This window comes from Solea solea, chromosome 18 (genome assembly GCF_958295425.1).
Source record: "Solea solea chromosome 18, fSolSol10.1, whole genome shotgun sequence".
NCBI lineage: Eukaryota > Metazoa > Chordata > Actinopteri > Pleuronectiformes > Soleidae > Solea > Solea solea.
Window position 1 is genome coordinate 6735027 of NC_081151.1, and position 13273 is coordinate 6748299.

At 43.8% G+C, this 13273-nt stretch overlaps 1 protein-coding gene across 1 annotated transcript in view; it reads left to right on the plus strand.

The window, feature by feature from the left end:
• The window catches only part of sptb (spectrin, beta, erythrocytic), a 47502-nt gene that overhangs the window by 4047 nt on the left and 30182 nt on the right, over positions 1 to 13273 (plus strand). Inside the window, exon 2 of the mRNA XM_058614912.1 lies at positions 2643 to 2943. Within this exon, the coding sequence (XP_058470895.1) occupies positions 2796 to 2943 (148 nt within the window). The 5' untranslated portion in view covers positions 2643 to 2795. The remainder of the gene's footprint in view (positions 1 to 2642; positions 2944 to 13273) is intronic.

Sequence of the window (13273 nt, forward strand, 5' to 3'; positions counted from 1 at the left end):
CAATAATGTTTGTTTTTCTAGAATTAACTGAGGAGTTGTTCCGTCCATAAGATGCTATAAAATGTAGAAATTGGTTGTTTTTTAAATGTTGATCTGTGTTTCCCAAACCTCCAAACAATGATGTTTTCAAATATCTTGTTTGGCCACAATTTCCACAGTTTTAATGATTTTTAATGAAGAATCAGAGATTCAGAGACAATCAATCTCAAACCAATTCATTGTCTCTAATCATTGCAGTCCCAACCCGATTGGAGCCCCAGGACACTGATGTTCTGTGAACTCCCTGTGATTCTGATTTATGAAACCGGTTTGAGGCGACTCTTCCTTCGCGTCGTTGAGAATTGTGGAATCGCTGTGAATCGTAGCCTTTAGAAGATGGTAAATTGTGGCCATAACGCGATGCACATGGTCAGTAACAGTGCTCATAGCTCAGTTGTGGCATTCAAACCGTGATTTATTGGTGTAAAGGAGCCTCGCCGTGTGCCAAGGAAACATTCACCGTGCCATTACGCCACCAGCTGGGATTATTGACACAAGGCAGGTTGGGTCCGTGGATTCATGCTGCTGATGCCAATGTGTGACTCGACCATCTGTAGCCTCAACAGAAATCCAGACTCATGCGACAAGGCAAGGTTTTTTGTTTTTTTTTTTCCGTCCAGCCTTCCTTCAGCTCCTCAGTGCCGGTGCATCTGTGTTAACTGCAGCCTCAGATTTCTGTTTTCTGGAGTAAAATCGGACGTGATCTTCTGCTCCTGTGACTCCTGAGGTGCTTTCTGCTCACCACAGGTGTAAAGATGTAAAGAGTGGTTATCTGAGTTACCGTAGCCTTTCTGTCAGCTCCAGCCAGTCTGACCTGTGACCTTTTTTCATCTGTCTGCAGAGCTGTGGCGCACTGATTTTCTTTTTCTTTTTTTTTTTTGCTCTGAGTGAACTCTGTTCCAGCACTTTCAGAATATACTGATGTAGGTGCTGCACAGTGCATCATAAATTATTGAAATTGCACATCCAAAGTGAAAGACACCGCAATTATCTATCTGAATAAGATAAATGTGTGACAAAACATTATTAGGATGAAACTCTGGAGGGCTGCAGGGATGCACTGGCCCACAAATGTGACTATAGTCTATGTTGTATGTGTTGAGTCAAAGTTCCTTTTAAATCACATTTTTAGTTGTGATATAAAGCAGCAATAATTGTGCAGAAGTCACAAAAATATACCATTTTTCTTTTCTTTTTAGTTCATTAAAAACGAGCAAAGTGAACTTTGAACTGACGAATTTCCAAGCTCAGAGTTCTGCTCACTCGCACTCGCTGTTTGAATTACGTGCGCGGCATCATTCAAAAGAAGAAGGCGGTTTGGTCGTGTCGTGCACTGCAGAGGGGGTTGCCCCCCATCCCCCCACCCCCCCCGTGTGACATGATAAGAGAGCTATGCTGCAGCCAGATAGAGCTATCTGAGCGCGCGGTTACCCCTTCAACCCGCCATTCCACGTTAAGAACTCACAGGCACACTGCAGGGTGACAGTTGACGCACACAAAATGGAGACCACGAGGGACACACGGGAGCCTGTTGGGGACCGGTGTGTGTAAAAAAAATATACCAGTGACCTCATGTCAGATCACACAGATTTGCACCAAATTGCCCAAAATCGAATTCTGGTCCCAGACATAGGTGCAGTTTCTTGCCACTGGGATTGATGAAATATAACCAAACACCTACATAAAAAGTGAACTGGAGCAAGATGATGGCGTCTCCAATGATCGGCCTGTGACTAATGTGTCACTTTTAATCAGCATCAGCAAAAGTGATTTTATCGACTCTTATCCACAAAAATGTGCCTTTTAATTTCCCACCTGACTCCTGCAAAAGTTGTATATTAATTAGAATTAAGAATTAATCACAACAACCTCTTTCAAGATTCAAGATCACCAAGATAAGACATGGGATGTTGATATTGAGAGAGACTAAATTCCTCTGAGTTGTTGTGACGGATGATGAATCATCAAGGAAACAACTCATTGATTATGACAAATTAAATATTTCAAAATCAATGGCACGAAATGATAAATAATTAGGCTTTGCACTTCCATATTCAAGTATTGAAGAGAGGAGCCATACATATCATTATTAAGGCTGCTTATTATGACAATACAAATCCATTTCCAAAATAATTCCCATGTGTTGAAAATAGTTGACATGGTTTACCACAAAATAATGCAAATAATGTTAAAAGCTAATAACCCCCCCCCACACACACACACTTATATGTTTTGTTTAATTTGTATTGTGCATAATGGAATATTAAAAATATGAATGTGTCTCTAAATATCCTTTTTTTTTATTATTATTATGTTTTATATTATATTTTAAGGATAATACAGTATAGCGCAAGCATGTATAAGCACCTTTTCGGTCATTGTTGTGTGTAATTATGTGCATTTATCTATGCTGTTTGCATTTCTATGACTGAATAAAGTACTACTACTACTGTAGCTATATGTATATATGTATATACATATATATGTATATACATGTATATGTATATATATATGTATATAGCACAGATTATTACTGCACATTGCTCAGCAGCATAGATTATCACACATATTAACAGTTTATCATTTGTCCTCCTGTGTTTCAGACGACTTCCAGCGTCCAGCATCCCTCCAGGCCATCTCTCCTTCTCCTCTCCTCTCCTCTCGTCCTCGTCCGTAGCACCTGAGGTCACCGCTCGCCGCCCCCCTCCCAGCCCCCCCTCCCCCCCCACCACCTGTGTGCCACACTGGCTACCACCATGACTTCCACCACGGACTTTGACAATGCGGAGATCGCGCAGCAGTACAGCCGCATCAACACCCGCTTTGACATCGCTGACGAGGAACTAGACAATGACAACAGCTCTGCCAGGCTGTTTGAGCGCTCACGCATCAAGGCCCTCGCAGGTGAGTGTCTGCATAGTAATGCAGGCAGGGTCCTGTTTTCTGTGCCGCCGATTTTTTCTTTTGAGATGACAGCGTCTCTTTTTTTCCCAGGAAAGCACGAGAAGGGCAGAAATGAGCTATGATATGTGTCTGTTTTACTTTGGCACCGTTCAGTGGCCTCGAATAAAAACACTGACCTTGACTCAGATTTTGCGCTGAAAATCGAAAAAAGGTCACACACTCTAAGCAATCCCGGCTTTTCAAAAACGCGCAGCTAGAGCCCCGTGGGTGTCGATGTGCGTGTTTCTGTGTCCGTGTTTCTCGTGGCGGAACACATTCCCAGCAGCTGAGCCTTGACACCGCTCCACACCCTCCGCAAGTAACCCGGGATCACTTGCACATTCCCAGAATGTTCCCCGTCTGACCAAACTGGACAGCTGCCCTGCCCGTTCTGCCTGCCATAGCACAGATTTCTGGCATTTCTGGCTGTAAGCTGGTAAGCTGTGACCCACCTGTGGGCCCGGCTGCTCGGGGTTTTTTAAAATAGCAGCGTTTCTGTGGTGGGAGGACGCGTAAGAGAAAAAAAGGAGGAGTCGGCGGTCACGGGACGTTCAGACACAACAGAGGTCATTGTGGTGAAACAGTTGTGTTGTGTGGAAACGGGGCTTCTGGGTAGAGAGAGGTCATTGGATTCTAGTGGGAACGCGACGCTAAATTCAAAACAGTTCCTGATGATGTCATTGCTTAAGTCGCTTAATATTGATATATCGCTACTTAAAGGTCCAGTGTGTAAAATGTAAATCGCCTACACTTGACAAACTTGACATGTTTTGAGTTTTGATGCTAACTGACTTCAACTTTAGCACAAAACCTCACCAATCAATAAACGTGGATGCATTTTACACACTTTTTCCCGGTTACATATCCATTTCTCGTGTGTAGTATAAGTCGTATATTCGTGGTTGTTTAGCCACTTATTTTGGTCCTGTACGTCAAATATGAACGCTCCATTTTTGTTAACACTTAGTGCTCACGTGACACAGATCTGCGCCACAGGTGCACCGGTGGTGATTTTTCGTGGGAATAATACGCAACTTAAAAAAAAAAAACTTCTAATTTTTAGTAGTGATATAAAGTAATTGTGCAGAAGTCACAAAAGTAGAAAGTTTTTCTTTTCTTTTTGTTCATAAAAACAAGTGAACTTTGAACGGTGACGCATTTCCAAATTTCACAAATTCAATCTGACATTAAACATTTCAAGTACTTTTTTCTTAGTTTGTGAAAATGATAAAGGTTTTTTAATAAGGGTTAATAATATATTCAGATTATTCATGAAAATCTCTGTATTTGATGACTTCAACATCATCTGTGCTGGATCTCAGTTTCATGAAGATCTTATCCTGTGGACCTCCAGTAACACAATAACCCATAATAAGCAGCAGTGAGGGTGAATGGAAAATGGAAAAGGTGTGTGCGTCACAGACATGGAATAAAATGTAAAAGTGTAAAGGAACTGCGTGGAGCTGAAGGGAGCAGAGTGGTGATTATCTAACGAGGGGCCGCCTCCACATAGTGATTTAACCTAATCTTAATATAGAAGTCATTATTACAACATGTGCATGAGAGTTCATGCACATGTTGCTCATCATAGTCGGGTTAGGCGATGAAACAGTGACAGTGACAATAGCAGTCAGAGCACAAACCTCTGTCAAGGTCACACATTTTCCAACAGTGTCAATTCACTCCCTAAACTCACAAGGTGAACAATTGTAAAAAAGAGATTTAACTCTGAAATTCTCCATGGAGCAACAGCCAAATCTAATCATCTCTTTCATGGACTATAAACTACATCCATAGAAAGTGGAATTAAAACTATTCCATAACTTTTTGGGGACAAACGTTATCAAAAATGCAAAGCAATTAAAGGATAGATTGATGAACACTGAATATTTTACCTGAGAATTGTGTAATGTTTAACTGTTTAAGAGGTGTAATGGTGTTTATCTGCTTAAAATGAAGTCTGACATTCATACAGGGACAATTATCAATATCAATAGACTTATTTGGCAATAACTGCTGGAGGCAGAAAAGTCATTTTTAAGCTGATTCTTTTACTTGGAATAAAAAAAAAAACGAGAGGAGTCAGGCGACAGCAGTGCTGTTCAAGAAGCACTGCTATCGCAATGTTGAATGCTCAGCTGTTTGGCGACCAGCTGACTCGAGCACAGTCACTGTGTTGCAGCTTTTACACGGCTGCAGCTCACCTGAATTTCACCTGAACCCCCCCCCCCACACACACACACACACACACATTTTGCTGAGTTTAAAGTCCTTTCTCTCTTTTCTCGCCGGAGCTAAATGTATGATTTGATTATTTTTTTGTTTGTTAAATTCCTCGTGACGCGAAGTGTTTGTGAAGGAAACGAGAGGAAGAAGCAGTTGCTGCTGAGAATGTAGGCCATGAAAACAATGACTCACGATAGAGAAACATCTGATCGCATCAGCTTCCACGGCTCAGAGCTGCTGACACATTTCAGTCGGGACCCAAACAGTGCTGCGGTTCAATATCCCGGCCTACATCTGGGCGGCCAAAATGTTTCAATCATGTCCAGGCAGTGCTCTCATCACTTATCTTGATGTCTCTTTCTGTCTCTTTAAGTGATGAAGACTTGTGTGTGTGTGTGTGTGGGGGTGCTGCTGGTGATATTGTGTTTGAGTGCTGCTGCTGCTGCACTGATGTTTCTGTAATGCAATCAGTGTTTCCTGTTAGAGAGAGAGTGAGGAAAGTGAAGAGAAAGAGCAGGAGATGAGAGGAGCTCATCTTTACAGCCTGTGAAGTCAGACGTGTGAATCCAGCACGACTTCAAAAGCACACGCATGTTCACGTCCTGAATATCCAGCATGCACACTGCTCCTTGTCTTAGTCTAAAAACAGACGCATTCCCCCGAGATCGGCAGTTTTCCAGTCGATTATTGGCGCAGGAAATGAGAACCGTGCCAGTCGCGTGTTTCAAATGAACGGGCGGCGTTTGGAGCGCTGCGTAGACGTGGAAGTTGTCGTGGAAGCAAGTACCGAAACATAATGGTATGCATGGACAGAGCTGGAGAAACCACTCTGAACTGAACTGAAGGCATGTGCCCGCCTGCGAGTGGAGGCACGGCATCGCTACAGCAGCAGCGGAGGAGAGAGTGAGGAAGAAAGAGGAACAAGAGAGAGGGAGGGAGGAGGAGTGAGGTGGAGAGGAATCTAGAAAGGAGGACAGAGAGCCAAAGAGACAGAGAAGAGGAGAGACGTGGAGAACCAAGGTCCTCTGCCAGCTCCACGCTGTGTTGTTGTTGTTGTTGTTGTTGTTGTTGTTGTTCGGGGGGCTCAGGATGAGCAGCCCATGCCTGCTGCGTGCTGCCCCTATCAGCCAACCCCGACTCAGAGAGGTCAAGATCAGCCTGAAGGCCAGCAGCAGGGAGACCACAACCACCAGGAGCAGCAGCAGCAGTGGAGGAACCAAGGAAGCCACCAGACGGAGCTATGCCCCAGCAGAGAAGGAGCCGCCCGTGCGGGTTGGAGTGAGCATCAGCCGGAGCAGGAGCACCCCGCCGGTCCACCGGGCCCACAAACCTGAGAGCAAGAAGCCAGTGAGAGGCAAACAGCCCGAGCCGCAGCATCAACCAGAGAGGAACGGCACCCTCCTGCTCAATGTCCCGCTCGCTGTGGCACCAGGGGGGCTCTCCCCCTTCTCCTCGTCCTCCTCTCTGTCCTCCTCTTGCACCCCGGGACGTCAGAGGCCCTCTCACCCTCCTCCTGCCCCCATTCTCTCCTCCTCCTCCTCCTCCCCCTCGTCCTCCTCGGCCAAGCGTATGAAGCGAGCGCGCTGGCTGAGTTACAGCACCTCTAACATCTGTTTCAACTCCATCCTGGAGGGGCGCTTCAGGCAGCTGCAAGGTACAAGGGTCCCGGTGGTAGACGTGTGTGTGTGTGTGTGTGTGTGTGTGTGCGATATGGCGCTGCTTAACGATACCGATACTGTTATCGATTCTCTCACGAGGACACCTGAAGGCAGAGGTGTGGCCTTTCTACCTCACAACCAGAGGCTAATTAAGTCTACTCTTTAATCGAAGTTGCAGTTGGCCACCAGGGGGCGACTCCACTGGTTACAAAAAAACTAGTTCTTACTTGTTTTTAAACATCATAAACATTTTCCTTAGGCGTTAATGGTCTTAATCACTCCTTTTAGATCTTCTTTAATAGGAGTAAGTGTGTTGTGAAATCAGCTGTTTGATGTGGACGGTGAGATGATTTAGCTCGTAAATGAGAAGTTTCTTGAGTATCCGAAAACGAGAGGCTGCGACGAGGAAGCGTGTCGTGCGGTTGCTTGTGTGATCTTGTTTGCGTGTAACTATCTTTTTATGTGTGATACAAGTCGCAAACTCATTAAGTTGAGCCCTAGCGTTCGAGCGCTTCTCCGCCACGATGGTGGACAAGGTTAGCACTGATAGGTCCAATGTGACCAATGAGAAATCAGTACCAATTTACCCGCCACTTCTCGATACTCATCCCTTTACGTTTGAAGTTTTGTGCATGTTTGAGACTTTGTTTTTTCTCTCCTGCCTCACAGATGACAAAGACAACACTTTTCCAATCTGGCCCCTCCCTTCACCAACTTGTGTTGTGTATTCCTGCCAGGACGGGATTACAGTGAGCTCTCACTGGGATTAGAGTAAATGTGAGGTTAATCGTCTCATTGGGAGAATTGGGGGGACAGCAGCAGCAGCAGCAGCAGCAGCAGCACAGTTGTCAGAGCTTCCATAGCAGTGACCCTTTTCATTAAACATATAACCGAACTGTGGCTCTGCCCCAATTGTTCATTGACTTTGCTTTAAATAATTCATTGGCAAACTTCTTCTAAAAAGGTTGTGGCATTTTCCCCTTTCAAATCCACTCACACAGAGTCGGGAACTAATTCTTTAAACTAACAAACGTCGTCATATTTACACGCCAGCGATTCGTCGTATGGCTTTTTCGTTTGTTTCTTTTATTTTCCCCGACCTTTTATGTTCCTGAATGATTGTGTCATTGGTGGTGTAAAAAAAAAGAAAAAAGAAAAGAAAGAACATTTCTCCCGGCTTGTGTTGTCAAGCTTTTTAAGAGAGAGGTTTGCCGTCATTGTGGATTTTTGTTAGCTTGCATAATGTTACCCAACTCCCTGATGACAGGGGTGCATTAGTGGGAGGAAGAAAATGGAGGAGACGATGTAGGAATGGAGAAGGAAACAGGCCTTTTTTTTCCTTCTTTCTTCTCCCTCCTGCCCTTGCTCGATTTCAAGTATCGACTGATTGTGAAGACTGCAGACACAACTGATATGTGAAAACTTTTGAAGCTTTCCCAAATTAGACGGGTGGTTTGAGGCCAAGTGCATCGATCCACCGACAGCATGCGTGGAAATGTGTATTTACCATTTTGTTCGTAACAGAGATTTGTTTAAGACTGCGCTTAAATGAAGTCGGACAGAACAACGATAAAAGTAACAGGCGGCGGACGAGAGAGGAAAACATCTGGCCTTTGTTTTTTTATCGATTGTCAGTTGAAGTTGGAACAGTAAGTGGTGGTAACTTCATCTGCTCCTCTCATTGAAGAAAAGGCATTTTTCAATTCAGTTTCTGGCACGTCGACCTTTGACACTTTAGCCTCCCTTCATGTTTGAGTGCGAATTGTTGTGCATTTTAATTAAAGGGATAATACCAGTATTTCTACGTGTGGTTGAAAGAGTGACCGAGACGTTGACAGCGACGATTGCTCCGTGTGTCTCCCGGGCGCCAGGAACCAGACTGAAAACACGTCTGCCAGTGGGAAATACAAGGAAATATAGATTTTAGCCACTTAACAAAAGTCTCACCTAATTAAACTCTGCCTGCTCGCGTCGACATTATTTTCAGGTGCTGCTCATCTCATTGTTAGACAGCCCTTTTTTCCACACTTGTAAACTGCTTGCTCTTTCACACTGAAATCCATAAAGAAAATCAGCATTTTTTTGCTCACAGGGAGCTGCTGGTCTAACGGCCACCTCTTTGGTTAGTATGTAAATCCAAACAGAGGCAAATACATCATTAGGGTAATATAGACTTAGGAGAGCCAGCCAGTGAGGACAAGTGTCCATGGCTCGAGCCAGGGCCGTGCGTGGTAGAGTGAGTGCTGGCTGTGTGTCAGACGCTCACACAAACCTCATGTCATAATGAGTATCTCTTCATTAAAATGAGTTTAAACACCGGCCAGTTTTGCCTTCACCCACATCAAAGTGGGTGTGCAATCACCTCTCGAAGAAGCTCTAACGCAACCTCGCCAACAGAGCAGGTGTCTCGTCTGCTCATGGTTTAAAGTCTGTAAACAGAGACTTGAAATCGCGGCTCATGGATTCATGGCGGCAGAGCCATGACTCGGGCATGTCGTGCCCAGACGCTCTGAGATCAGTGGTGGGCCACATCCAGCAGGAGCTGACTGTGGGAAAAAGACAGCATCCGACTGTATACAGGGAAAATCCATCAGCATGAATAAGTCATTGGGGGGGGGGGGGTAGAAGATTACTAAGTAAAAGCATGTGAAACAGAGGAATGTTTAGTAATGCTTGCTCTGATATGGGGGCGGTTGTTGGGGAACGGGGAGAGACTCGGACACTGCTGGAGTCGCAGCCTCTCGAAGAAGTTCTGCATATGAAACAGAAACTTAAGGGGGGAAGAAAAGTGACCAGTGTTTCCCAGTGTAATGTAAATAAGTTAGAATGCTGTTTTTGGTATGAATAAGAAAATCCTGCACAAGCAAAACTCAATGATAATTTAAATGACTCTACCTCGACTAAGCCAACTAGTGTTACTAAATGGACTTGTTCATTGTAATAGCCCTTATTATTTTGGCATAAAACACTGAAATATTGCTATGTTAACACTCGAAGTCCATGTTGAAACCCGACTCGGACTCAAACCTGATGACGCTGGATCCAGTAAATGGGGACCTGACTCGTACCTAAACACTGGGGGACTCGTAACTTGACTCCGGTTCAGAATTTAGTGACTCAGCGAAAAAAACTCACAGTTTATGAAAACTGCTTCTGTTCCCGAGAACGACGTAGCACACTGGGAGGAGTGGTTGTTCTCATCTTCAAACCTTTAAAATGTCATAACTCGACAGGATCTTTGTACATAAATTGTTGCTTTCCTGCAATTTGATAAATTACAAAGTAAAAAAAAAACAAACAAACAGTAAAACTATGTTGAAATTAAAGTAAAAAAATTCTAGGTCAACAATATCAAATTGACCCCCTCTGTATTTTTTTAGTGCTCACGTGGCACGGATCTGTGCCGCAGGTGCACCCATGGCAAATTGGCCATGGGAATAATAAACAACTCCTTATATAGACATCCTGGGGGGAATTTTGAGGAACACGCTCAAAATAGAGCGTGTTCCTTTTGTTTTCGTTCATCAAAACGAGCCAAGTGAACTTTGAACTGTGAACGATCCAATTTGAAACATTTTGAGTACTTTTCGTATATAGTTCGTATATAGTTCGTATATAGTATATAGTTGGTGAAAATGAAAGAAATTTTTCCATCAGGTTGAGCTGAAAAAAAGGATATAAGACACTCTGTAGTGCACATTCTTATAGTCTCTGTTTTAACACAGTAAAGGTAAAAGAAAAAAAAACCAACCTAAATGCTGTGTGTTCTAAGGGTTAAACAGAGCTTAGCTTTCAGATGGAACACTGAGAGGCTTCAGCAGTGAGTGTACAGAGAGCTGTTGTCATAATGAGCTTGTTGAACTACTCCTGAGGAGATGGATAAGCTGAGTGTATGCAGGCAACATACACTCGCCCTCCCCCCCCTCCCCCCCCAAAGAGCCAGGAGCATCAGTGTGTGCCGTCTCCTCTCAAGGTCTCGTTATGTGAGATGATAGGAGGAGAGAGGAGAGAGGAGAGAGAGCACCATCTGCACATTGATACATTTCCTCTAACTCGCTCCGCGGTGAAATCCCGCGGGAGCAACACCCCAAATAGTTCACAAAGGATTTATCCCACGTTTTATTGCACTTATGGCTCATGTTCTTTTTTTTTCTTTTTTTTCCTCTGACTGACGATGACGACGCGACCGTTTACGCTAAATCAACGCTGACACTCCTAATGGAGCTCTGAGTTATTTGATGGTTTTAATTGCCATTACTTTTTCATGGCAGCGTTGGCTCTCCGCGCTGTTGTTCTGCTGAGGGGAGCAGAACGAGGCATCATTTATTTACCGCGCCCCCTCCTGCGCCATGTGTTTTACATACAATAACGCATCATTTCTTCACTCTGATGATGCCGGAGCTTTTAGGTGCTGACTGGGTCAGTTTTAGCAGCAGGGGAGATGCTGTAGATAATGCATCTTTCTCTCCTTTCCTGTTTGGGTCTCTGCAGACCTGTAACCTGAAAGCCTGCATCCCAGTCACTCTCTCACTTACTTTGTCTGATCTGTCTGTCTCGTCTTCCATCACCTGCTCTTTTCATCCTCTTCATCCTCTCCCCTGGTTTACCCAAGTGAAGACTCAGAAGTAGCAGTGAGTCACTAGGAGCGAAAAGAACTCAAGTTTGAATGAAAATGGACTTCATTTAGTGATGTTCCCATTTAGAGGAAACTAGACAATAGAGCTCATCACGCTGACGGCTAGCGTTGTCCAAGTGGAAACTGCCCGTGACGTCACCCATAAAGATTTGCTGCAGCCTTGTTATTAAAGTTTTGTTTAATTTGACATTCCTCAGCTGTCAGTCACGTTAGTGTCCACTCATATGTTTGCTTTATTGTTTATTTTTGCTTTAAAGTGGAACATCAATACAAAGTTGACTTCATATAGAAGTACGCTCACTCTTTTGACTTCTTTTTCACGCCCAAGTGGTTATTCCATATATTTTTTCCTTCCACTTTGGCAGTTTCAAGAGGACCAGAAGACTGCATTCTTTTTTTTAATCATTATAATTATTATTAGTAGTATTATATACAGTCTATGGCCTTGTCCGTTAAGGTGCCTGGCTGTGTAAGAGACATCTGCGAATTTCTTGTGTCAAAAACTGACACGGCGCCTTTCAAACGGCGACTCTCTCAGGACTTGAAGTCGAGAGTTAATTTTGCAGCTGGAGGACTTCTATTTTTATGTACAATCCGCGGGTTTCACTTTGCTCCAGATTCTCTGTCCCCTCCTCTTTCTCTCCCTTTGTTTCACTGTCTCCTCCTTCCCCTTTTAATCCAATGTCTGTGATAACTATCCTCACAGTTTTCTCCTTCAGTTCCTCTTCCTCATCCATTTGGTTCTTGTTTTTCTGTGGTCGGAATCATCTATTACAGCCGTCGTTGATGATGCAGTCTGTAGTTTGGGACTGTAGCAGACAGACCTGGATCAGGAAGGAGGTCTTATCACCAGTGTTTGACCTGATAAACTACAGATACTGAGTTTGTGTGTCTGTGTGTGTGTGTGTATGTGTGTGTGTGTGTGTGTGTGTGCGAGCGTGCGCGCCGTCAAATTTGCTGACGTGCATTTGTCCCCCTGTGATCCTTCTACATCTACATTATCACAGAGCATCATTTAAAGTCCATATATCAAGTGGAGCGGAACAAATTATTACTTTTTTATTTGTCAACGATGACACGACAGATTATTTTGCCAAAAGACACAAGAATGATAATGAGAGTAAAAAAAAACCCATAAAACAACATAAACGAGAGAATACAAAAATTTAATCAAAGAATCACCAAAGTTTTTGAGGCAGATATGAGACACTTTATTTTGGAATACTTTGATGATAGATAGATAGATAGATAGATAGACATCTTTATTACACAGCAGTAGTGAACGCAAACTGGGCATTGGAGCAGTGGGCAGCACTAAAATGCGCCTGGGGTGCTATGGGGGATCGGGTTTTATTAGCATGGTGCCAAATCCCAACGTACTGTACATTATGTCAAGGCTCTGTACATAATCAGACAAAAACCTTTACAATACTATAGAGAAGCAGAGAAACCCAACAGTTGCGCAAACAGTGGAGAGAAAAATTTCCCTTTTAACCAGACTCAAAAATGTGCAGCCATCTGCCAAGACAGGTTGTGGTGAAAGGAAACATCGGGAGACACGAGAATGTTGTCGTGTGCAATGACAATGAAAGCATCTCATTTTATCTAAACGCTGCGATACAGAGAAACACAGAGAGAGAAGTGTGGAGCTGGTGTGTGAAGTCCTTTGACAGTGGTCTGTATTTATATTTCAAAGCTACACACCGCAGTTTTAAATCAGAGCTTCACAATCAGATAAATCCTGCGCTTCATATCGCCTCTAATATTTTGT